This window comes from Procambarus clarkii, chromosome 37 (assembly GCF_040958095.1).
Source record: "Procambarus clarkii isolate CNS0578487 chromosome 37, FALCON_Pclarkii_2.0, whole genome shotgun sequence".
NCBI classification, from domain to species: domain Eukaryota; kingdom Metazoa; phylum Arthropoda; class Malacostraca; order Decapoda; family Cambaridae; genus Procambarus; species Procambarus clarkii.
In genome coordinates, this window is record NC_091186.1 from 19902341 (window position 1) to 19929648 (window position 27308).

At 42.9% G+C, this 27308-nt stretch overlaps 1 protein-coding gene across 1 annotated transcript; it reads right to left on the reverse strand.

The window, feature by feature from the left end:
- Positions 1-150: 150 nt before the first annotated feature.
- On the reverse strand, positions 151-26637 carry Chmp1 (charged multivesicular body protein 1). Its single transcript, XM_045754453.2, has 4 exons — positions 26448-26637; positions 21997-22241; positions 12826-13046; positions 151-1873 (listed from the first exon to the last, which is right to left on the reverse strand). Exons 1-4 carry the CDS (start codon positions 26467-26469, stop codon positions 1753-1755), a joined length of 609 nt encoding a protein of 202 aa, XP_045610409.1. The 5' UTR covers positions 26470-26637; the 3' UTR covers positions 151-1752.
- Positions 26638-27308: the final 671 nt, after the last annotated feature.

Below are 27308 nucleotides of genomic sequence, written 5' to 3' on the forward strand. Positions count from 1 at the left end.
CATGGCCAAAGTCAGTCATGTTTTTCCCTCCCCATGATGGATGACATTTTAACTATTAAAGAAACAAATTTTGGATTTTATTTTTTCTTGTACATTGGTTATGTCAGCAATAAACAGGAGCACAGTGCTGGGGTTAAGAAATGAGCAAAACATTAAAGTATTTTTTATTTTATAGCGTATATAAAGTTTTATAGTCACACTTATAACAGTATATATATAGGCTATATATATAACATAAGAACAAGCCATAGTGACAGAAGACTATTGGTGGCTCAACGAGGTCTCGTGAAGAGATTAAAGGCAATCACTGCCGTCTTCTATCACTGGCTTGCTACACAGTTTTTGTGGTGTGAAATATTTATAAAGATTTGATAAGTTTACCTAAAATTAGATACAGTACTTATTCACACAACTTGCAGAAAATTTTAACACGTAAAAAAGAATATTGCTCATCATTATCACATTCTATATAAAAAAAAAAAATACAGTATTAATTTGGTTGTTCACATTGTTGGGGCTGGAAAAACGTGTAGCAAGAACACCTCTACTGCCCAATATTAATTTGACAAGGTAGAACTAAATGGGCAGCTTGGTACTATATACTGTACAAACTTGTATGGTATCCAACCTGCACAACCTCTTCACCCAAAATATCAAATATCAGAAAATAGTAAACCATAATGTATTCCTAATAAAATAAAAATTGAAGCCATGTTGATTGGATAACCGTAAAACCCACGAATCATTTTACATTGTATCAAGATAATACGAGTACTGTAGTAAAAACTAAATTCACCATGCAATATTGTACTTCAAAATGGTAAACACAACCATGGAATTTGATGTATACTGTTTTGGATACTTGCAAACTAAATTTCTTTAACCCCATAGAAAAGGAAATTGCAGATTATTATAAGCATCAGACATGTCATAATAAGCAAACTATACACAGTTGTAGCCAATATTCATGTTGGCCTTACAATTACAGTAAACATTATGAAACATTATCAATCTTGTACACACTTCTCACTACTCAAGACCGAAGCTTAGCAATAATGACACTTCTATGATGAAACACAATGGATGAACAAATCATCACCTGATAACAAAAATTGATTCATGGAGCAAGTGACTGAAGGATCGACACTCGCTCTCCATGTCTTCCAAAGCTGAAATACTAAATATGTAACTTGACACAAACAATAACTAATTATAATGATTATTTCCACCAACTTCCTCCATTGTGACTATGTAACAATCTTGGTAGGGTTAGTTTCCATAGGCAATCTAAATTTGATTAAGCTAGATAAGATTTCCATCCAACTACAGTACAGTATTGTACTATATAATTCACATTAGCCGATTGTCTATACTCGAGAAATTCTTTCTTACACTCTAGTAGTGGTGTCTAAACTGAGTACTTTGTCTCTAGCTTCACCATTTCAATCAATTGTAGAATTTTTGCTCCATATAAACATTCCATAACCTACCAAGAAACCTGGCAAACCTGAGGAAATTTAATTTATATATGAATCTGATATACAATGTTTCTAATTGTCTTAAAGCCATCATTGTCAAATAATATTCATCTAAATGGCAAACGTTAAATTTTCTTACTAAAGGTCAATTTTGTTTAATAATGACCAAGCTGTTCTGGTTAAGAAAGGCAATCACAATCAGAATAAATAACCACCATTGTTGGAGTTTTTCCTCTGGGAGAAGTGTGGAGTGCAGTCGGCCCCCTTGCAGGAATCAAGCATTGCGTAGCTTGGCCAGTCTCTGAGTGAGTTCATCCTGGTCTTGGCTGGCTTGTGTGGCACTCACTCCCACTGTGGTTGTTCCACCAGTTGGCAGTTCCATGTTCAGTTCCAAGCTGTGGAAATGATGCACATTATGTTTCATGGATTTATTTCAGGATTAGTGTGTTTCAGTCTATAACTACAATGCTGGAACACAAGATGGAACCAAAAGTGCAGCCTGGTACTGTATATAACATTCTTACACTTAGTTTAGTATTCTACGTTCAGAATTTCATACACATTAAATAAATGTGTACAGCCTCCTGCAACCCTTAGAACCCACCTTCCCAAGATTACAAAGATCAGGTAGAGTTAAACAATTACACCAGAACCAGTGCAAATGGAGGAAGGGGTAACAAACTACCAATGAGACCCCTAACACCCATCTTCCCAAAGAATGGCTGACCTCCAAATCATCTCGGTGGAGAGACATCACCGTTATAAATATTGAAGGTTCTTCACTCAAATCTATGGGCTCCCACACCAATATTTCAGGAACCTGAGAGGCCCTGAGCCAAGGCTGCTCAGAAGTCTTAGTGAATGCCCCTGGAATCCCTGCCCCATGAGGAAACGTTCTGGATTTAGAACAGGTCTTCATCAAAACCTCAACGTCCTCTTCATAAAAGACAGGAGGTTCACCAGCCACAGTTGAAGACGGCACAGTCCGTTACCGTAAGGTGCGCACACACATCCAATAATAATAAATACTGTACAGTATATACGTGGATGAAAAAATGTTTGAACCCAACAACTGGAGCAATGGAGGCTACCTGAATATCCATTGAATTTAGAAAACAATGGCTCACATCCCTGAAAGCTGCAAGGAACATAAGTCATGTCACAGGAGGAGGTAGCCATCACAAAATGGCTACCTCACTGCTCCACAACATGGAGCAGTGGCAATGTGATAAAATTACTATGAATATAATTATGTCTGCCACCACCAGGGAAGCACCCAGAAAGTTAGTAAACCAAAACAGACTATTGCTGGATGTAAGCTAGACTGCATCCTTGAAAACTCCCCAAAAGAACTCTTCAAACAATGTAAACAAACAATTGAAAATTCACAAAGTAAGCACGAATTTATTCGCCCCACCTTGTCTCCCTGTTTGGAGAGAAGGAGGAAGGCAGCCTGGGGTCAGCCAGCTGATCCACCATTGCTTCTAGACGATGGAAACACCCTCAATGCCTTGGGAAAGGGTGTCAGGGCTACCAGGGCTCACTCAGAAATTGACATTTCATTACATTCAATGTTAGATTTCTGGGGAAAGCCCCTTGTGACTCCCTGAAGCCATCTATCTAGAGAGAATAGTACAAACAGGCACTTACCACAGAGGAGGGAGCGCCTTGAGGAACATTATAAAGAAGAGACAACCGACCACATCACACAACCCAAACCCATGCAAGGGTGCTGGAGACTGGGAACATTTACCTGGCACCAAGTACTGGCAAGGTACCTGGCCACCAGAACCCTGTTCAATCGCCAAAACCCCCGCACCCGAATATCAGCCTAGGACATATTAGCAGACATCTGACAGAGCTGCATACTTACAAACGTCATGAGTGTGAGGGTTAGACTGCAGGCTGGTTAGACTTGATGACACTGCAGATGATCTGAGAAAGAGGAGCCTAGGAATAGAGAATTAAGGTAACCGGAGTAACCCTCAACAAATCTACCGAAGCAGAACCGCTGGCATGAAGGTAGTGGTGAAGAGCCGCCACCGGACAACACATGATGTATCCCCAGGTGAACGAACCATGCATCAACAACCAAAGGGACCCCCTTCAGAAGCCAACCAACTCATTCTTCACCAGAAAAGGAGCCAGCTGCAAATGAACAAACTGCCTAACGGCCACGACAGATGGTGATAAACATGCGTAAAAAAACTTGTAGCGTAGATCAGACAAGAATGCGGAACCTGCGAAGAACATCACTAGGCCAATTTTTGGAAAGAAACGGATCCATGGAAAAATGCTCGGGTTCAGACACTGAGCATCCAGCACCTGAAACCAAGGCTGAGCTGGCCTCCAAGGAACCAGAAGGTTCACCTTGTCCCCTGTAAGATTCCAATCGCGCCAGAACCTGGAGCAACAGCCGGACCTGTGGGAAGAGGTACTGTATATGAACCCCCACTGCAGCCAGTCTAACTGAAAGGCATCTACTGCAAGGGCCTCATAAAGGGCCTCATGATCCCTGCATAAAGAGGAAGATGCTGAGATCACACCAATGCGAAGAGGTCCATGTACGGGTGCTCAAACATCCTGCAAAGCCAAAGGAAGAAGGCAACATCGATTGTCCACTCTGTGAGACTCGAATGAAATGGAACAGGATGTCAGCAAGGATACCGAACACTCCATGGACACGATCAGCACCGAAAACCAGCAGACAAGCTACACAGCCCGTCCTCCAAAAATGGGGAGGTAAATGTAAGAGCACAAATAAGTGCAATTATGTACTATTCATAGCAGTCAGGAATTGTACTTATTTTCACTTAGTATTAAATCGTACTGTCAAATATATTGTGAATATTTGAGTATATCTGAAAAACTGAATAGAAAACCACGACCTCACCTAACCGTCTTAGTTTTTGAAGATAATAATTTTATTGCTTTTTAATTACAATTAGTACTTAACCTATAGTTTTATAAAACTAATAAAACAAAACTAACATATATCAATAAATTGTAAAGTAACTCAGGATATTTTCCAATTTTGTATGAAATCTCTATTGTTTAATAAAACTGAAAAAGAAATTCCTGATATTTAAAACTTGTGTATAGTAATTAAAACTTGAAAACTTCATCCTAAAATTCTGAGTGTTTTAACAGAAAACGAGGAGAATAAATGGGGAGGTAAATGTAACAGCCCCATAAGTGCAATTATGTACTATGTATGACAATAAGGATATATACTTATTACACTTAATATTAAATCGTACTGTCAATTCGGAGGATGGGTTGCAGCTACACGCAGATCCAGCTCCAAAGATGCAGGGACCAAAGACCCCCCCCCTCCCCCAGTTGAGACAGTGAATCATGTGGGAAACAGTCTGAATGGAGCACGGAGGAATCCAAACTCTCTGCAGTGCCTGACACATTCCTGCAAGCTTCCAAACCATTCTGTGCACCCAATGAAGGGGTGGAAACCAAAGACCTCGGCTAGCTTGACAAGTGCTGGTCACAAAGCCCTAGCCGAGAGCTGAGACTTCCCTGTGAAGATGTCAAGCAAGGGTATAGGATGGCACCAGGGCACCAAACCCCCAAAAAGCCAGATCTCTGGCTAGCAGACACGTGGGCTGGCTGGGAGTCCATACCAGCCAGTTGTCAAGGTTGGCCAAAACCTGAACACCAAGCATATGAGGGCATGCCACCACAGCCCGAGCAAGAGTGTAAACGTGAGGAGCCAGACTTAGCCTGAATGGGAGAATCCAAAAGCAGTAAGCTTGCTGCCCCATGACAAAGCCTAATTAATCCTGAACCTTGTGTATATAGGGATGTACCAATATACAACCTTGAGGTCAAGGAAGATTATCCAACTGCCCACCTCGATGAAGAGGCGTGGTCATCCAAATGAAGGGGGCAAGGAATGAACCAGTTCAGCCCAGAAGGATTGAACTGGAGATCCAGCAAATCCCATTTTAGGGCCGGAAAAAGGTGGGAACCCAGTTGTATCGACCATGGCCAAAACCACCCATTCCGAGATGACCCTGTGCATGCAAGGAGCAGAAATCTGCCCTGAAAGTCCGACCCCCCCCCCCCCAAAGGAGGAGGGACCACCCAACATCACCGTGGGCCAAAGGAAATTATCTGAAAGGTTCACGAATTATTTGTCCAAGCATGGGCAATCCAAGCTAGTCTTCCCCCACTGCCCTGTCAAAGGGGCAAACCTCAAAAAGACTGATTGAAACCCCACAAGCTGTTCTTCCAAATGAAGTAGGACCAACTAAAGGGGGCACTTGTGACCCAGCTCCTGGGTGACTTACAGATGACCTACCCCAACTAACAATAGGCAATGCCACCCCCTTCCCCCCCCCCCCATCAACCACATTGAACTATCAAATGGCACCACAACAATGACCACCATGACATAAAAAAAAATCAAGAGGAGGGCAACCTCCAGACGGACAAACATGAAGGGCCCAAAGGCACTTGGAATTGAACCCTGGGGGTAGTCACATCCAAATCATACTCATACAGGGAAGGGGGATACGAGAATCACTCCCCCTGCAACAAAAGACCCAACCAGGGGAAGGACTCGGGATTGCGGACGAAAGCAAAGTCGAATCGACTAACTCTCCCAAGTCCGGTCCCTGTAACCCAAACGGGGCAATCTTGGGGCATCCAGGTGAGCAACCAACCTAGCTTGCTGCAGCAACCTATACCGTTCATGCAATGGGGAAGCCGCCTATACCCGAATATCAAGATCAGGAGAATGCATAAATTATAGCACAAGCAAGGAATAAGACTTGCAGGACTCCAGGTCGAAGGTGTCATTGACCCAGCAGGCAGCATGACAGAGGTAAAACTGTTGAGTGTCACCCTGAGACAGGGGAACAGAGCAACCTTCAAACCCACACCCGGCGAGCTGGTACCCAGAGGATGCGTCTATAGGTTCAATGAGCCCTAATGAGGTTTTCCAGGGCCCTTAGGCTGACTGCTAAAGGAAGCTCAAGCAAGCTACTGCTAACCAGTTTGGCCAAAACCACCAAGAAAACTGCTAAAACTGAACCTCTGCGATGTGTACAAGCATGGGGGCCTAGCGAAGGCCCACCAATAAAACAGAGGGTGGATAACAACCAAGGGACAGATCCCCCACCAGGCGAAATAAACAAAAAGAAAAAGAAAACTCTGCAAAGGCACAATGTCCACAGGAGGAACAGAAACCGGGTGCCGTAAATAATGGGAGACGAGCTGCACAGTACCTTGAGACCCTACCAGCAACGACACCACTTCCTATCCACGGCCAAGCAGAAGGAAGAAAACCCCCAACTGGCCCCAATGGTGGGCAATTGCCAAGCAGCAAAAGATCCCTACAGAAGCGGTTCTCGAGTGCCCTGTGGAAGATAACCCCAGAATGCAAAGGCAGTACTTACAGGGTGGTTAGGGAAGTCGGCCCTAAGCGAATGTAGCCCCAGTACTGATCAAGTACTCCTAGCCTGCGCACTACACCGCAGAAATACACCACAATGCACGAGAGTGCACAGATTGAGAGATCAGAGTCGGCGACCACCACAGTCAACATCAGCCGAGGAATTGATAGCTGGAGCAGAGGGCGCGGGGAAGCTGCGCGAACAATCGACGCGACTGCGTTAGTGGTGTTTGCTTGTTTTAGTTTTGGAGTTTTGCCTCCCTGTTTAGTTTTTATTTCGCAATTTTTACCATGTGGAGTTTGTATTGTTACGCCTACCTTTCTGGGTGCCAGCCCTGGCTGATGGCAGACATGGAATACTTCCAAACACATGGGGGGTTCCATAGGCCATTGCTCCTCGTGCCTCTCTGAGGGAATCAGGTTCTGGCTCGTAGTCCCTTGGTAGGCAAAAGAACTCCAATCGACTGATGCCACGGTCTAATACATACTAATCGCCCGGTAAGCTCCGGGAAGCCGTATGGGCTACCCTACAGAAAAATAATCAGAAGCCTTGGCAGGACTGGCAAGCTCAACTGCCTCCGCGCACAATTCAGATGGTGCAACCCCTGAAACCGCCCAAGCCACATCACGACCTAAAACCCTGCCCAGACCCCAAAACCTTCAGATACCTCAGGGCTGGAAGGAGGGGGAGAAGAGGGGAAGAAGGGTGAGCACCACCTAACAAACTGGGGAAGGAAGAGGACATGCAGCAGAGCCCAAGGTCAAAGTGACCAACACTAACTCAAAGACCCTAAAAACCAACTGGGGATGCTCTGGGGCATCCAATTGAGCACACAACCTGGACTGCTGTAAACTAGCGAAACAAAGACAAAGGGTGGTCACTGCCTGGGGAGCCCAAACATCAACAGGAGGGCTAGGGAGAAGAGAGACATGACTGGAACACATCCAACACAACACAGGGTCGAAGGTGTCAATGACCTAACAGGCAGCAGGCAAAGGCAGAATGAAGGAACATCGCCCGGTGGCATAGACGATGTGCATTAACCCTGAACCTTGCAAATAGCAAGGGCAGAGTTGATGGGTATACCCATATGGACCACCAAACCCGCTGGGAATTTCTAGGGCCTGAAAGCTTGAGCTAGCGGGAAGCCCAGACACTGGGACACAATGCTGGTGTTCTCAAGTAAATCAACCCAGCCTAGACCATTTGGCTAGAAAACCTACTTCGGCACACTGAATACCCAATCATACCCCACCAGCCAAAGACGTTCCAAACCAAGGAAAACATGGAGGGGTGAAAATTCCAGACTCACCCCAAAAGGCAAAACTACCATAAGCAAGACAGATTTCCTAAAGAACACCCCCAAATACTCCAGGAAACAGAACCTTCAGCACATGCAACTCTAAGTGCACAAATCTCCAGGCCTTCACTTTCACATTGAAAGTGAAAGGAACCACCACCAAGGCAGAGGAAATCCAAGAAAAACACAGGTCAGAGCGACTGTGGCAGCCCAGCACATCGGAGGAGAAATGAGGGTGCAACAACCTGTAAACTGTGGGCTGCTCCCCCCCTTCCCCCCAAAAGAGGGGGAGGGCAAGGCAAACAAGCAAGTACTAGTTCGGTCATTTTCGGTCGTTTGCTTACACAGTTTGGGGAGAGCTCTTTGGCTGTTTTAGAGTCTGTAGGTAAAGGAAATAGCCAACTGTGGTTTTGTCTCATCTCGCTGACTTTCTGAGTGCTTTCTTTGAAAGCACTCAGAAAGCATCATGTCTGAAAGGTGAAAGACTTTCACCTTTCAGACATGATACACCTCAGAGATGTTAGCTACAGACAGCCACAAGAGGTTCTCCATAGAAAAGAAATAGTATACAATATTATAAGAAACAAACATTTCTTAAAAGCTGTGTGTACAGGCTAAAGAGTGTAGTTCCCTGTTAAAATTAAAGGCCTTATTTTTCCATTTGGCAGCCTACATAACGTGTCCGAACTTGAAGCCACTAATGAATTTTTTTTTAAATAACTTATTGTTTTCATATTAACTTTGTTAATGTTTTGCCATGACTATATCTGGTAGCAGCCGCAATCATCCTGGAGGAGTTAAGAGTAAGAAGGTTGTCCTAATAATTAAAGATAAGTTACGTGTCATTGAACTTTGTGAAAATGGTCAGTCTGCTGTGAGTGTCGCAAGGAAATTTGGTTATAGGCATTAGTATAGTCACTAGTATTCCTAGATATATGTAAACAAAGATGAATACATAGCAACTAGCGAGAGTGAGGGTGCAAGCACTAGCAGAGGGTGTAATTGGGGAACATAGGATTAAGGACTTGCCTGAAACGGTGTGTGTGCTAGTGGCCCTACAAGAATGTAAGAACTCTTGTATATATAAATATAAAACCAGCGTTGAATGCAATGAAACACCATTTTCTGGGCGAGACCCGGAGGCTCCCCCGGAGCTTACTAGGCTGATATGCTAATGTCAGACTTTGGTATCAGTCATGTGTATGCAGTTCTATGGGCCTACCAGGGGACCATGAGCCAGAACCTGGCCCCATCAGAAGAGGCAAGGGAAGCAATGGCCTATAGAAACCCCCGTGTGGTTGGAAGCATTCTATGTCTGCCATCGACTGGGTCAGGCACCCAGAAAGGTAAGCATCCCAAAACAAACCCCTATTCTGGTGAAAATATTGCTTCCCAAAGCCGAACAAGTGGATAGAACTCCCCTAAAAGAAACAAGCAAACGATCATGACGTCACACGTTGCCGCGCCGCTGTCTGTGCAGACCCCACACGCCGGCTGATGTGGGGTCGGCGAATGTCAAAACACACGAAAAACCGCCAACCGGAGGGAAGGGAGGGATGCCGGGGAGCCGGGGAGCCTCCAGGTCTCGCCCAGAAAATAGCTTTTCATTACATTCAACACTGATTTTCTGGGGGGGCTCCTTCGGCTCCCCCCAGAAAATTACCCACAGAGGAAAAACTTAGGGACTTACCCGGGAGGTGGTTGCTGCTCACTCCTCAACTCGAAGTCGAGACAACTAGATGCAACCGCTAACCCAAAGTGACACAGACTCGACTAGGGACGTTCACAAGGTAACGAGCAGCCAGGACTCTGTTCGACCGCCAAAAGCCCCACGCCCGAATGTCAGCCCAGGACATGTTGCCAAAGGCGGCAGCAAGAGCAGCAAACTTACGAACTTCATAGGCATGGGGATAGACTGTAGGGTGGCTAGTCTTAATAACGCTGTAGACGACCTGGAAGACCCGCACCCACGAACAGGGAAGAAGGGAAACCGGATCCACCCAAAGCCTGTTCCCGGACACAGAAGCCATGGCGCGCAAATAATGTCAAAGAGTCGCAACTGGACACAAAACATGATGCACCCCCGGCCTAACCAACCAAACATCCACAACCCAGGGACCCCTCCAGAAAGCAGCAGTCTCATTCTTTGCCAGAAAAGAAGGAGACGGCTGCAAACGAACAAAACCATCACCAAGACCGAAAGAGCAGAAACCCCCTATGCCGGAGTAGAGCATGAAGCTCACCATTCTCAAGTCGATTGTGATGAGGAAGTAGAGACAGGCAATAAATAGGCAAGAGAGGGGTGAGGAGCAAAGGTGTAGTAGAGGGGATAGTAGGAAAACGAACTGCAGAGGGCCAATTGGCCCATGCGAGGCAGCTCCTATTAACCACCAAATGAGGAGACAATAATAAGAATAAGAAGAGGATAGCAAGGGAACGTAGAAGACAATGAACAGAAAAAAAAGAGAAAAGAGAGAAAGAAAGGTAAATGGAAGGGCAAGCTTATGTTAGGTCAAGTTTTTTAGAAAGATTAGAACATTTAAGTATATACTGTGAAAGGGAAGAGTCCACAGCAACAAAGCCAGGACTCAAGTTCATGTTGGGTACATTGTGTATTAGAGCAGATTCAACAAGACGGCGTCTGTGTAGAATAGAGGCAGGAAAGATTATTTTGGAGGAAGACCAATCAATGGGATGATTAGAATCCCTCACATGGCAGAAGAGAGCATTGTTAGTGTCTGCAGACTTAACACTTCTCGTGTTCTTTAAGTCTGTCATTCAGTGTACGGCCAGTTTCGCCAAAGTATTGGAGAGGACAAGACGAACAGGAAATGGAGTAGACACCAGCAGCATTAGAAGCAGGAGGAGCAGTGTGAACTAGATTGCTACGAAGTGTGTTAGTTTGTCGAAAGGCAAGTTTAATGTCAAGAGGACAAAAGGTATTGGTAAAAGTTTTGAGTTCAGATATGAAGGGAAGGCATAGTACAGTGCTACTAGTGTTGGAAGCAGGTTTAGGATGAAAGAAATTTCGTTTCACTTGAGAGTAGGCACAGTTGATGAAATGCAAAGGGTAACCAAGGCGAGAGAATGATTTGTAGATAAAGGCAATTTCAGAATCAAGAAACCGAGGGTCGCTGATGCGTAGAGCACGGAGGAAGAGAGAGACGAGGACACTTTTCTTAACAGAAGGAGAATGGTAGGAAAAGAAGTGAATGTACATGCCACTATGCATGGGTTTGCAGTAGACAGAGAAAGAGAACCCGGACACAGAGCTGTGAATGTGAACGTCAAGAAAAGGAAGGAGGTAATTAGATTCCCACTCAACTTTGAAATGGATAGAAGGAGCCAGATTGTTAAGAGAGGAGAGGAAAGGCTGGAAAAGACTAAGGTCATGAGGCCATAAAGCAAAAATGTCATCAACATAGCGAAACCAGAGAGAGGGACGAGTATCAATAAAAGGAAGAAGAACAGTTTCGAATAGGAACAGCTTCTTGGACGAATCCAAGGAACCCAAAGGCACCTGGAAATGAACTCGAGGATGGGGGGGTCGGGGGGTGGAAGGGAACGGAACTATCAGGAGAGAGCGTCAAGCCATTACGACTATATAGCACTTGGAAGTGGTCAGGATAAGGATTTGGGAATGGATGGGGGTAAGGAATGGTGCCCAACCACTTGGACGGTCGGGGATTGAACGCCGACCTGCATGATGCAAGACCTTCGCTCTACCATCCAGCCCACGTGGTTGGGTAAGGGGGGGGGGGGGCGGGAGAGAAGCATCCAACTCGAATTAATACAGGGAAGAAGGGGTACGAAAACCACCTCCCCTGCAGCAATAACCCTTGCTCAGAAGGTACAAGGGGCCCAAGCAGGGTCAAAAGGAGCCAAGTGCTTTAAGCAGACTTCCTCCGAGCCTCCACCCCTCGACTCAGGTTCCGGGGCAGAGCCCTCTTCCACACCCACCATCCTTGAAAAAAAGGCAGAGTCCAGGGAAAAAGCTCCTGAGAAGGAAGTCAGCTGGGTTGACCCGGAAGTCTCGGTAGGAAAATCAGGGTCAACCATCTCCGTACCCAAATCCGAAACCCTCAGACGTTTAGGAGCTGGAAGCAGGGGGGAGGGGGGGGGGAGAAGGAAGGAGCGAATCACGCCCACCTGCAAAAGGAAGTAGAGGCTTCCTCCACCACTCATGCATTGCCATCTCCGACCATCTCCTTCATCAACTAGATCTCTTCACTCTTCAAGGACAGCTGACTTTGACAAGCAGAACGACTCAATCATTCAAGATAAGTAATGTGCAGTGTTTTTTATATTATAACCTATATTATATTATTATAACTAATATTTGAGGTATGTAATATGCAGTGTTTTCTAAATTGTATGTCCCAAGAAATTTTGGTTTCGAGGTGGCCCAGGTATGCATCTCCTATTTATAGCACGGCACTTATGGGAAAATCAAGTTTTGTATTCAGAACAACTGTTTTACAAACACATTCTCAGAATGTAACTCATTCGTGGTTAGGGAACTGCCTGCACTCTTTTCTACACAAGTCATTTTCTACACTAGTAAAATCAAAAGGTCTTAGAGGGCACATGACTAAAACAGGTAGCAAGTGTATTTTAACTAAATGTAATGACTCACCCTGCTTCATCAGCCACCTGTGCCATGAGGCCGTTGACAGCATCTTGAGGGACTGCCGTGGTGGTCGTCTGGCTCATAGCTGTGTCCATGTATGAGCTCTGAACATCAAGATCTTCAAATTGATGCTCAAACTTATCCATAAGTGCAGATATCTTCTCCAGGTTCATGCTCTTCATTGCTGCGTCTAGGTTTTTGACCACGCCCGCCATGCTCTGGGTAACCTGAAAATGGAAGGCAAGAGTTAAGGTGAAGAGTCAACAAGAAACCAGAAAAAGCTTTTTGTCAAATGCACATTGAAACTACCAGTACTTCATTTTGCATTTGTTCTTTTGGATAACTAAGTTCTTCTAGCTATCAACTACACAATATTTTTAGTAAAGTGGGCATGCATAACCGGCAGCAAGTGCTTAGGGAGCGAGGTCTAGATCTTTATTGAGGCCATACATCACCTCCCAGCCATTTATACTTGACGTACTAATTACTTCTCTCAATATTGATGTTTTCTGCTGATTTTTTCTTAAAGTTGTGCCTTTAACTGGTTTCAACAACCTCTTCCTTCCATGTATTCCACTTGCCTATCAACTAATACTGTAGTTGTAAAATACAACTAATATAGTGACACCACTAAAATTCCCACCTCAATATAATATTAACCTTAGAGATCCAGAAAGATTTTGCTACTAGAACAAAATTCCAAAGTATGAAACGAAGACTGAACTTTCAAACGTTGGGAAAAATCCGTACTGACTTGGCATTGTTAACCCTTAATCACTTAACTGCGCCAACCAAGTATTCTCGGTCGGTAGGAAACTGCGCCAACCGAGAAAAACTCTCTGATTTTTTCGTACCCATTCTAAATGTGCGTGAGGTTTGTTGTGTACGTAATGGACTCTTAGGACCTCCAGTGCGAGGCAGTCATCTTGGAAAAAAATCCCAGAATACCCTAGGGCTGCTGGCTGGGTTAATACTGAGTGAGCAACCATGGGTGGCGCACGTGCCTCTGGCTCCCAAACACCTGTCTGACACGGTGTTGAAAGATCACGTTCTGTCGGTGAAATTCAAACCTTATTGTTTGAAGAACATAATGGTCATAATATTGGTGAAGCTAGGCGCAATAAGGACCTAACACAAGGGTCGGATGCAAGTGATACAGCACCTATGAGGACGATACAGCGAGAGTATCCAATTGTAGCGCTGAGCGCCATCCTTGCCCACCTATGCTATGCTATCTCCAATTTATTTAGATGATACATAGATGAATCGTTTTCTGTGTTCAGTGATGATGCATCCGATACAAGTAGCATAGATGAACAGTGTTAGCAACTTCCATGGTGGTGTTTTCCATAGATATTTTCAAGAATAGCTGAATCTCTTCTTGACTGACAGACACTCTTTGAGGCTGACTAAATCTCTTACAGACTGACGGACACAGTCTTACAGACTTCCATGGTGGTGTTTTTGTCTTACAGACAAAAAAAGGTGACACCCCTAGGTTCAACACTTGCATCAGAGGAGCACCAGCATATTTCAACAATCCTAAGTATTGTAGTACAGGTTGATGGTAGTGAGTGGTGTTCCAGAGAACATAAAGGTATAGTGCTTTTGAAAAATAGGTGAGATAACAGGAATGTGCCAAGGGAAGTGAAAAATTGGATAAGAAAAAGTTGCCCTAGTGTTTCCAGTGCAGAGAAGAACATTCAAGATGGCCGCCGGCAAGAGGAAATACAAAATAGAGCTTGATTTTGCTGGATTCAATGAAGAAAGCATTGATATAACCAGTCTATACAACAAGTTGGTAAAATTAGATACTATAGTGAACTCTCATGTAGAAATAATTAGTAAAATGAAAGAAAGTAATGACTATTTAAATAGCAAAGTTTTATGTCTTGGGGGTTTAGTGAAAGACTTGTACATGGATAAGAATCAATTGGAAACAAACTGCATAGCCATGGAAGAAGAAAAACTCTTAAAAATAGCTTTGGAAGAAGTTAAAGTAAATTTAAACATAAATGACTACAATAGGTTAGGTAAGGAAATTCAACAGGAGAAACAGCTTTTGTCAGCACAGATGGAGGAAGTTACTCGGGAAATAGAACAGTGCAAGAAAGATATGCAACTCACCTATGCACAAGTGGCCAAGGAGAAGGAAAAAATTGAAGAAGCAGTAAAGGAAGCCAAACACTGCAGCAACCAAGATAAAACAAACATTAGGCTGGAAGTGAGAAAGGAATTGCCATCTAACCCGAAGTTAGTGAAAAACACAGTTGACTGGAGTAAGTCCCTGATAATTTTTGCTTGCAAAGAAAAAAGATAACATCTAGATCAGAGAGAGCTGTAGAAGAAGCGAAAGTAGTAGATAAAATTGTTGGCCTCGTGGAAGGTCTTACAACCATAGAGAATGTGTGCGACTACAGGAGAATAGGCAGATATGTAAAAGGGAAAGATCGACCTTTGAGGATCACCCTAAATGGTGCCAAACAGATGGAAGAAGTACTAAGGAATGCTAGAAAATTACGAAGTGATGAGGATGGGAAAGTGTGGTCGTTAAGACGAGATCTTTCAAAAGAGGATAGAGAGAGGCTGAAACTGAACCTTGACGAGGCAAAACATTTAAATGAGAGCAGGAATGAAGAAGAAATCAATTCTTTTTTCTACAAAGTGATAGGGGTAGGCAGACCAGTAAAGTGGTACATAAAGGCAAACCAACAAAATCATTAGAGAGAGGGGGAGTGAAAAATAAGGAGAGGGGGAACAAGTTCCTGAAGATTGCATACACCAACATAGATGGAGTAAGATCGAAGATACTGGAGTTAAATGATGTAATACAGCTGCAGACACCAGACATTGTTGCACTCACGGAGACACAACTTGAAGATGCTATTTTAAATGAGGTCATATTCCCAAGGGGCTACTCAATTTGGAGACGGGACAGAAAAATTAGGAAAGGCAGTGGCGTTGCTGTGCTGGTGAAAGAACACCTAAAGGTGAACGAAATAATGACTGCCAATCCACAAAAAGTTGACATAATAGCACTAGAGATCTGCCATGAGGATGATAAACTAATGATCATAAATGCATGTAGTCCACCGCCAAGCAGCACATGGTCAAAGAAGGAGCTAGATAGTAAACAAGACGGTCTTATAACAATAATGAGAGAGATTATAGCGAGAGTAGATAATGATAGATCACGACTGTTGATAGTCGGCGACTTCAACTTGAAATCAATAGACTGGGAAGGATATGAAGCTAAAACAGGAGATTTTTGAACCTGTAGATTTGTAGACCTCATCCTGGAAACATTCTTGCATCAACATGTTAAACAAGCTACGAGGATGAGGGAAGGGGACGTTCCCGCCATGCTAGATTTGATATTTACCAGGAAGGAGGAAGAAATATTTCACATTCAGTACCTTCCTCCTTTCAGTAAAAGTGACCATGTCTTTTTGGGAATAAAGTATGCAATGCGTTATAATCTGGAAGAAAATAAGGAGGTTGAAGCAGTCGAAAAACCCGACTTCAGGAGAGGTCATTATGGTGACCTTAGAAAAAATTTTAGTGACTATAATTGGACAGATTTGTTGCTAGGCAAGGAAGTGAATGAGATGTATGTCAAGTTTTGTGAAATATATGATAAAGGCACAAAAAAATTTATACCAAAACAGAGATGCAGAACTAGGAAATAGGATTGGTTCAACAGAAATTGCGAGAGGGCCAGTGACCAAAAGACACAAAAATGGAATCAATACAGGAAGAGGCCAAACCCCCAAACATACCAGTGATACAAAGATGCGAGAAACAACTACACGGCAATGAGGAGAGAGGCAGAAAGAAATTTTGAAAAAGGGATTGCAGACAAATGTAAAACAGAACCAGATCTATTCTATAAATTCATAAACAACAAATTGCAGGTAAAGGATAATATTCAGAGGTTGAAAATGAGAAATAGATTCACAGAAAATGAAAAGGAAATGTGTGAAACATTAAACGAAAAGTGCCAACCTGTGTTTGTATAAAAGGAAATCTTCAGGGAACCAGACGCAATAAGAATTCCAGAGAACAACATAGAGCACATAGAGGTGTCTAGAGACGAAGTGGAAAAAATGCTCAAGGAGCTAAATAAGAACAAAGCAGTTGGTCCAGATGGAGTTTCACAATGGGTTCTGAGAGAATGTGCACCTGAGCTCAGCATTCCACTTAAACTGATTTTTCAGGCATCCCTGTTTACAAAAGTTGTAGCTGATGTGTGGAAAAAGGCTAACATAGTTCCAATCTACAAAAGTGGAAGCAGGGAAGACCCCCTTAATTATAGACCTGTATCATTGACAAGTGTAATAGTCAAAATATTGGAAAAAATAATTAAAACTAAATGGGTAGAATACCTGGAGAAAAACTATATAATATCAGACAGACAGCATGGTTTTCGATCTGGAAGATCCTGTGTAAAGAACTTACTCAGATTTTATGATCGAGCCACAGAGGAATGAGATGGTTGGGTTGACTGCATCTATCTGGACCTAAAAATGGCTTTCGACAGAGTTCCCCATAAGAGGTTGTTCTGGAAACTGGAACATATTGGAGGGATGACAGGTAAGCTTCTAACATGGATGAAAAATTTCCTAATTGACAGAAAAATGAGAGCCATAATCAGAGGCAAGGTATCGGATTGAAGGAATGTCACGAGTGGAGTACCACAGGGTTCGGTTCTTGCACCAGTAATGTTCATTGTCTACATAAACGATCTACCAGTGGGAATACAGAATTATATGAACATGTTTGCTGATGATGCTAAGATAATAGGGAAGATTAGAAACCTAGATGATTGTCATGCTCTTCAAAAAGACCTGGACAAAATAAGTATATGGAGCAACACTTAACAAATGGAATTTAATGTGAATAAATGCCATGTTATGGAATGTGGAATTGGAGAACATAGACCCCACGCAACCTATAAATTATATGAGAAATCTTTAAAGAATTCTGACAAAGAAAGGGATCTAGGGGTGGTTCTAGATAGAAAACTGTCACCTGAGGACCACATTAAGAACATTGTGCGAGGAGCCTATGCTACACTTTCTAACTTCAGAATTACTTTTAAATACTGTACATGGATGGAGAAATACTAAAGAAATTGTTCACGACTTTTGTTAGACCAAAGCTGGAATATGCAGCGGTTGTATGGTGCCCATATCTTAAGAAGCACATCAACAAACTGGAAAAGGTGCAACGACATGCCACTAAGTGGCTCCCAGAACTGAAGGACAAGAGCTACGAGGAGAGGTTAGAGGCATTAAATATGCAAAAACTAGAAGATAGAAGAAAAAGAGGCGATATGATCACTACCTTCAAAATAGTAACAGGAATTGATAAAATTGATAGGGAAGGTTTCCCAAGACCCGGGTCTTCAAGACCAAGAGGTCATAGATTTAAACTAACGAAACAAAGCTGCCGGAGAAATATAAGAAAATTCTCTTTTGTAAACAAAGTGGTAGACGGTTGGAACAAGTTAGGTGAGAAGGTGGTGGAGGCCAAAACCGTCAGTAATTTCAAAGCGTTATATGACAGAGTGCTGGGTTGACGGGACACCACGAGCGTAGCTCTCATCCTGTAACTATACTTAGGTAATTACACTGAGGTAATTACACTCTTTGAAGCTGGCTGAATCTCTTCCTGTGTGGGACCTTACAAAGTGATCTTTTCACGACTACCTTACAAATTGATCTTTTCCTGTAACCTTTTCAAGACTACCTTACGTTTTACAAGCTTGGCTACATACTACCTACAGGTACTAATGCCAAGGGTGTACCCGAGTGCATTATTTGCAAGCACACAGAACGAAGAAACCGGAAGCAAAAATTTATCTGTACCTGGTGCAACAAGAGCGAAGTTGCGCTGTGTACCATGGACTACTTCATTGATTGTTACTCACTTCCGAAGTACTGAGTGTGTAATAGTGTGTTACTGTGTAAATAGTGTGGGAAACTGTACATATTGTAATTTTAGTGATTTTTTAACAAGTAATATTGCAACAATAAACATTTATTGTGGACACATTACTGACACATGTATCACACTTCCATGGAACATTATGAACGTTCTACTATATACATATGGTAAAGGACACAAATATGCATCATACACGATAAAAAAACAAATAAAACCGCAATGGAAATACAAAGAACAAATAATAAGAAAATATATTTATAGCAACACCCAGTGCTTGAATGGCCCACGCGACCGTGTCTGGGCGCGTCATGCACGGGCGACCAGGCCCTGATGACATCACAGCGCACCTTGTCCACGTCCCCGCAACCAAAGTGGAATTTCGTATTTATTTTTACATAGACATGTTCAGGAAGGGCATTTATCATTTTACGAACAAAAGAGAATTTTTTGGTAACACTTTATTTCATGCGCACAGGGGAAATTTCACAATAAACTCGGCACAACACGGTAATTAAACTGCGCAACACTTTATATGATGTGTTGAGTAACTGACTCAAAAGTGCGCACCACTGCATATGATGTTTTGGAGTACCGTGCAAGATTTAAATGGGCCGCGGGGTAGAGGAGGCACTCCCCCCATATGCTGCCCAGGGGGCAATAGTAAACAGCTGCCATTTTGAAAAAAAATCTAGCTGGACCACCACAATGCGAGAGGCCTCAGTTACCCAACAGGCACCATGGCGAGCACACGGTCAAATGCCTCCTGGGCATGCATCATGCAATCATTGACTCAAGATCAAATAAATAGTGAATTATTTTTTGATGGTGAGGAAAGTGATATTGATGACTCTGACATTGATAGAGACTATGCACAGATGTCCAATGATAATAGCACGGACAGTGAGATTGAGATACAGCTTGCTCCCATGACAAGGCCTAGATGTTCAGCAGTGCCTCAACACCCAGTGTCTACACCAATTCTCTCACGACCACACAATACTTGTACTTATTTAGAGTATGAGGATATTTTGGGCGACGAGTCAGAGGAATATGATTCTTTTTCTAGTTTTAGTGAAATGGAATCAGAGCATAGTATTACCACGCCTCTCGCTAGTGGCAGTGGTGTTACCAAGCAATGTTTTATTACGTCAACAGCAGAGGCTCGCCCAGCCAAGCGCCGCCGCATGGCACCACATGGAGAAAATGAGGAACAAAGGCCCTCATGTTCATGTGATTATACCTCATCTTCAGTTCTCGCCCATACTGTGCGTAGACGGGCTTCAGCTCCTGGCCCACGGTGTGCAACGATTCCTTGCTGTGGTGCCGCTGTTTCGTCTTGCAGGACACCAGGTATACTTGTATAGTGATGGGGATGATTTTGTTCCACTAATTCTTGCCTTTGACAATAAAGATGTTGGGATTACAGACCTTTTCCCAGATTCTGGTGAGGGCATGTATGAAATGGACTTTTTTACTGCATATTTTGATGAGCCACTCATGGAACATATTGTACACAAAACAAACATTCACGCAGCTCATCTCATTGAAAAGGAGTTAACAGAATTTTCATGATTACAGCATTGGAAAAACACTACTGTAGGTGAAATGTATGTATTTTTTGCACTATGTATGTTGATGAAACATTGTGTAAAACACGTTATCTTAGATTACTGGAGCAAAGACCAGACTGTTCCAACACCTTTGTTCAGGAAATACAAGTCTCAAGACAGGTTTCAGATACTCCTCAGGTGTCTTCATTTTGCAAATAATGAAGATGCAGGATGATAGACTTTTGGAGAGTGAGGCACGTTCTGAATGAACTGATTGGAAAGTTCAGATTTCTACATACTGTACCAGCACAGAAGCTAGTGATTGATGAATCCCTTGTGCTTTTCAAAGGACATGTTGGCGTCAAGAAGTATATTCCCTCCAAACGCAACAGATTTGGATTTAAATTCTATGTTCTCTGTAACCGTGAAACAGGACCTGTGTTACACATGGTTCTGTATTCTGCTAGCAATGTAGACATTCCTGGTAATGATCAACATGATTTTTCAGGTAGTGTGGTGAAGACACTGATGGCACCATGGCTGAAGTTGGGCCACATTTTATACACAAAAAACTACTATACAAGTCCCTTACTAACTGGTTCTTGCTTGAAAATAGAACTGGAGTGTGTGGCACAGTAAAGGCAAGAAGTGGGGAAGCTGTGCCGAAGAGCAGCACGGCGGCGTGGTGTGACGTTTGCTTCTTTCTTTAGGGAGTTTTGCCTCTCTGTTTGGTTTATGGTTGCAGTTTTCTTACCATGTGGGGTTTGTTTTGTTATACCTACTATTCTGGGTGCCTAACCCCAGTCGATGGCAAATAAGGAAAACCCCCAACCACAGGGAGATTTTCTAGGGCCAGATTTTCTCCCTGTGCCTCTCTGAGGGGGGGGGCCAGGTTCTGGCTCGTGGTCCCCGGTAGGCTGAACTCCTATGACTAATGCCCTAGTCTAATGAATTGCATATTAGCCTGATAGCTCCAGGGAGCCTTCGGGGTTCACCCAGAAAATGGCGTTTCATTACATTCATCACTGGTTTTTTTTTATAGCAAGATCCTTAAGTTAACTTTATGTTAGCTTCTATAATATGAGGCATCATGGACATATATCCCTGAGTAAAATATTTCCAACCTAGAGGGATTGTGTAGTACTGTAGTTGGTATATTTGAAGAGTAGACCTATTAATGCCATCCAGTGAAATAAGTTAAAATTAAGAATGAATGCACAATGTATTAAGCAACAAATGTAAAGATGCAACTGGCTACTGAAAGTGAGAATGGAAGAGGTTAGGTAACCTAGTCTAACATTAGTTACATCATAAGAGTTAAACAACACATGTGCTGTCGCTCTTTACTATATCTACAATGATGAGGTCTTTATACTGTATATGTAAAGTACCAATAACACTGTACACTACCATAAACACTCCAAGAAGTCATTAAGGTTAGTGTCACCTACGAATTCCCAAAAAGACTGAAACAGTAGTATAATATAACTTAAGTACTGTACTGTACAAACAATTAACTTGAAGAATGTAGTTTCCTTGTTATTAATACTTCGTTCTTCCAGGTAAATTCTAAGAAGGGACACAAGTGCACAATATTTATTGGCCTGCCTGTTCCTTTCATATTAGCATGTAAATCATGAGCTATAATACACATTTTGAAAATCAGCAATAACCAAACCTTGCGTTGTGTTACAGCCGTCTGCACCCGAGAAGCTACGGCATCAACTCTGGCAGCCATCCGCAGGTAATTGAGAGCTTGACTCTTATTACGAATGGAATTTTCAGCGTGAATTCGAGCACCATCCATGTTCCCCTTGGCTATTGCCTTCTTTAGCTTCACCTTTTCTGCCTTCTCTTCTTTCTCAGATTTTTTAGACTGCCGCTCAAGATCTTTGGCGGCAAATTTCAAGCTGAAGAGATGCTCTGAAAGATGAAGGGATTTGTATTAGACTGCTGCAAACATGTAATAACATCTTGACCCCAATTGGCTATATAGTATTTAATTCCCATTGTCTAGGAGAGAAAGCCTGTACTTATTCTCATCAAGGTCCTCCTCCCCCCACCCCCAGGCCAACTACTGATGCTCCCCAAGATGCAACCCCATAACAGTTGCCTAACTCCCAGGTACCTATTTACTGCTGGGTGAACAAAGACATTAGGTGAAAGGAAATGTGCCCAACCATTTCTATCTTGCCAGGGGACTGAACCCAGATCACTATATTGTGAGCCAAGGCTGTAGACCACTGTGTTACAGAACCCACAAATGTAATATTATATGGATACAGGTAAATGGAAGGGTGCTGAAATTTTTGGATATAGGCACGAGGATGTCACATTGTACCCAAGACAGTTCATGAACAGATTTTTAAAACCTATCCAACCATACCCGTCCCATGCTAAGTTAACAACAGCCTAACATAACAGCATAGAACTATTAAAATAGAAAATGAACTTTGTTGAAACACCTGTGTATGATTTGAGTGAATCCCCAGGCACATGGAGCACTGTAATATTTGGCTCCAGGTGGGCACACAACACTGCAATACTTGAATACTGACACAAAAGTACAGAAAAAACATGTTTGCAAGCAATGTGACATGATGATGATTAGCCAGTTCATTTTAACCTAGATTTTGTGGGTAAGGTCTAAGATATGAGAAAGCTTTTTTGCCCATTTATGTCATTGCTACTCTTTTAATAACCAACACCAACCTAACCCTAACTATCCCAACCCAACCCAACCTATCCTAACCAAACTTAACCATTCCTATCCTATCCTTACCTAAACAAAATACAGTAGACAAAAAGTTTTGTTTTGTTTGTGTTGTTCACTAAGTATGTGACACCATGATAACATAGTTTTAATGATGGCGCAGGTTTTGAATTCTACTGCATTTAGTGAGATACTGTACTGTAGTTCGGCAACTGGCTACAGGTCACCTTGTACCCAAGTCAGTTTGCTAAAACATTTTTAAAACTACCTCACCCAATCCTAACCTATCCCAACACATCCTATCCTAACCTAACCCAGTCAAACCTAATAATATAAACCAGTCAAACCTAATGATATAAACCAGTCCTAACCTATCCTAATCCATATAAGAGTTCTAGTAAAGCCACTAACACACAGCATTTCGGGCTAGTCCTTAATCCGAATTTTCCCAGAATACGACTGGGTAAATCATTTAACAACCAGGTACTCATTCACTGCTGGGTGAACAGAGGCTACAGTCAATCCCCCCCTGACCAGGATATGAACCCAGGAAAAAGCGCTCGCGAAGCGCTGGGCAAGTGCTTTACCACTGCACCACGCGGACTGCTATACGAACAAAAGAACATAAGAATAAAGGTAACTGCAGAAGGCCTATTGGCCCATACAAGGCAGCTCTTATTTATAACCACCCAATCCCATTCATATACATGTCCAACCCACGCTTCAAACAATCAAGGGACTCCACCTCCACCACGTTACGCGGTAATTGGTTCCACAAATCCTGTAACCCCTGTTACCGAACCAGTATTTACCAAAGTCTTTCCTAAATCTAAACTTAACCAGTTTATACCCATTGTTTCGGGTTGTCTTGTGTTGATACTTTTAATACCTTATTAATATCCCCTTTGTTATGTCCATTCATCCACTTGTAAACCTCTATCATGTAACCCTTGACTCTTCGCCTTTCCAGTGAATGCAATTTAAGCTTTATTAATTTTTCTTCATATGACAGGCTTCTAATTTGTTGGATTAACTTTGTCATCCTACGCTGGACACGTTCAAGTGAATTTATATCCATTCAATAGTATGGCGACCAAAACTGAACTGCATAATCTAAATGGGGTCTAACTAGAGCAAAATATGGCTGAAGAACAACACCAGGTGTCTTGTTACTAATGCTTTGATTAATAAATCCCAGTGTCCTATTTGCCTTATTACGAACATTTATGCATTGATCTTTTGGTTTTAAATTCTTACTAATCATAACTCCCAGATCTCTTTCACAATCCGACTTCGCAATCTCAATACCATCTAGCTCATATCTTGTAACTATATCATCACTACCCAGCCTCAAAACCTTACAATTGTTAGCATTTAAACAGTCTCCGTGGTGTAGTGGTAAGACACTCGCCTGGCGTTCCGCGAGCGCTATGTCATGGGTTCGTATCCTGGCCGGGGAGGATTTACTGGGCGTAATTCCTTAACTGTAGCCTCTGTTTAACGCAACAGTAAAATGTGAACTTGGATGAAAAAACGATTCTTCGCGGCGGGGATCGTATTCCAGGGACCTGCCCGAAACGCTACGCGTACTAGTGGCTGTACAAGAATGTAACAACTCTTGTATATATCTCAAAAAAAAAAAAAAAAAAAAAAAAAAAAAAAAAAAAAAAAAAAAAAAAAAAAAAAAAAAAAAAAAAAACTGCATCTGCCAATCTTTTGACCATTTCAAAACCTTATTTACATCGCCTTGAAGTGATAATGAGTTTTTCCGTGTTTATTTCCTTCCCAATTTTTGTATCATCTGCAAATTTGCAAATGTTGCTGCTCAAACCTGAATCTAAATCATTTATATATACTGTATTATGAATAACAGAGGTCCCAGGACAGAGCCTTGAGGCACTCCACTTACAACATTTTCCCACTCTGACTTAACCCCATTTATACTAACTCTGTTTCCTTTGGTATAGCCATGCCCTAATCCAACTTAATATAGCACCCCAATACCATGAGCCTCTATCTTTTTAATCAATCTTTCATGTGGCACTGTATCAAAAGCTTTGCTAAAGTCAAGGTACACAACATCACAAACCTTACCACTATCAACTGCCTCATCTATGCTGGAATAAAACGATAGAAAATCTGTTAAACATGAACGGCCATTTGTGAAACCATCTTGAGGTTATCTCGAGATGATTTCGGGGCTTTTTAGTGTCCCCGCGGCCCGGTCCTCGACCAGGCCTCCACCCCCAGGAAGCAGCCCGTGACAGCTGACTAACACCCAGGTACCTATTTTACTGCTAGGTAACAGGGTCATAGGGTGAAAGAAACTCTGCCCATTGTTTCTCGCTAGCGCCTGGGATCGAACCCAGGACCACAGGATCACAAGTCCCGCGTGCTGTCCGCTCGGTTGACAGGCTCCATGGTATATATACCATGTTGTGAATCACTTATTACTTTGTTTCCAAGATGAAGACGAATGGTATTTGCAATTATCGATTCAAATACCATTTCACCTGTATTACCATACAAGAGTAACCTAACTAAACCAAACATGCCAAACATACCACTATAAACAGCAATAAATCTTAGAAAACAAGCTTTGTCAAAAACAGAATGTGAATGATGTGATGGTACCCTAAGGTTATTGACAAATCATATCGTACAAAAGATAGTTCCCAAATTGATTTTAAAAACTACCTAATCTTACCTAACACAACCAAGCAACCTAACCCACGCTAATGCATCGTAATCTAATGATGCATATTGTTTTGACAATGAGAAAACGAGCTTTGTTAAACCACCTTGAGTATGATCCTAGGGTAGCCCCAGGTGACCACAGTGTAGGGCAGAGACTAGCACCTTGAGTATGATCCTAGGGTAGCCCCAGGTGACCACAGTGTAGGGCAGAGACTAGCACCTTGAGTATGATCCAAGGGTAGCCCCAGGTGACCACAGTGTAGGGCAGAGACTAGCACCTTGAGTATGATCCTAGGGTAGCCCCAGGTGACCACAGTGTAGGGCAGAGACTAGCACCTTGAGTATGATCCTAGGGTAGCCCCAGGTGACCACAGTGTAGGGCAGAGACTAGCACCTTGAGTATGATCCTAGGGTAGCCCCAGGTGACCACAGTGTAGGGCAGAGACTAGCACCTTGAGTATGATCCTAGGGTAGCCCCAGGTGACCACAGTGTAGGGCAGAGATCAGCACCTTGAGTATGATCCTAGGGTAGCCCCAGGTGACCACAGTGTAGGGCAGGGATCAGCACCTTGAGTACGACCCGAGGGTATTCCCAGGTGACCAAAGTGTAGGGCAGAGACCAACACCTTCAGTACGACCAGAGGGTAGCCTCAGATGACCAGTGTCGGGTAGGGACCAGCTGGGCTGCTAGTCACTACTGCAACCCTTCACACACTTACTTTCCATATTGGCAATCGACATGTTGAGGAGTATATATGCAGTAGTGTGGAGAGGGTGAGCGATGTGGCGGAGTGGCAGGGACGGCGACACAGTGTGGTAGAGACAGAGTGTGGCACAACAGTGACAAAGTTTCCCGTGACACTCTAATGTTTACCAATGACGTCATGGAGACAAGTCACTTCGTACCCATCACGGTTCGCCACGGAGTTATTATACATTTGTTACGACCCTGGGTTCCTTAGATGGAAACCAGAATTTGAGCTCTAAATAATTACTATATATTAATTCATAGAATTGGATCATGTGAGAAGGACATTTAATTACAATAATATTTATATCAGGGCTCCTTAAAACCGGGAGTATGCCTTATTCCCGTCGCCCTTGCCAAACGTAGGATGAATCTTGTTTCTCACAGAGCATTCAGACTGAGCTTGTTGTTGATTAATTATAGCATTGAACTAATTATCAGCTATTCTTAGAATGTTTAAGGGAACTAGTAAGGAAGGTCTGAGTAAACTTGGGTTGATGTCTGCTGTACGATCAGCTGAATATCCAACCGGCAGCGATTCAGAGTAAGAGGTATCAGGGCGCTAGTTCGTCCTTCTCTGTCCGGGCTGTGGTTGTGACAACATCTTCCCTGTGTAGCTCTGTCTCCATTCTCCTCCTCCTTCTCCCTTTCCCTTAAGCTACCGTAACCGCTACGTTAAGTATAAACCTGTGTCACCGTGCTACTAGCTAGGCTTATGTGTGATGTATAGATATTGTGTAGTATAAGCCAGTGTTTTGGGCATCCATAAGTGTTTGTGTTGTGATAGGGTACCACGTGGGGCTTACTACCCCAAGCTGCTTCAAACTTTCGA

Coding starts and splice junctions, on each gene's coding strand:
- Chmp1 (XM_045754453.2), bottom strand. CDS start 26,469: ATGTCGATTGCCAATATGGAAA. Junction 22,242..26,447: donor GTCGATTGCCAATATGGAAA/GTAAGTGTGTGA, acceptor TTCATCTTTCAG/AGCATCTCTTCAGCTTGAAA. Junction 1,874..12,825: donor CAGGTGGCTGATGAAGCAGG/GTGAGTCATTAC, acceptor TCATTTCCACAG/CTTGGAACTGAACATGGAAC.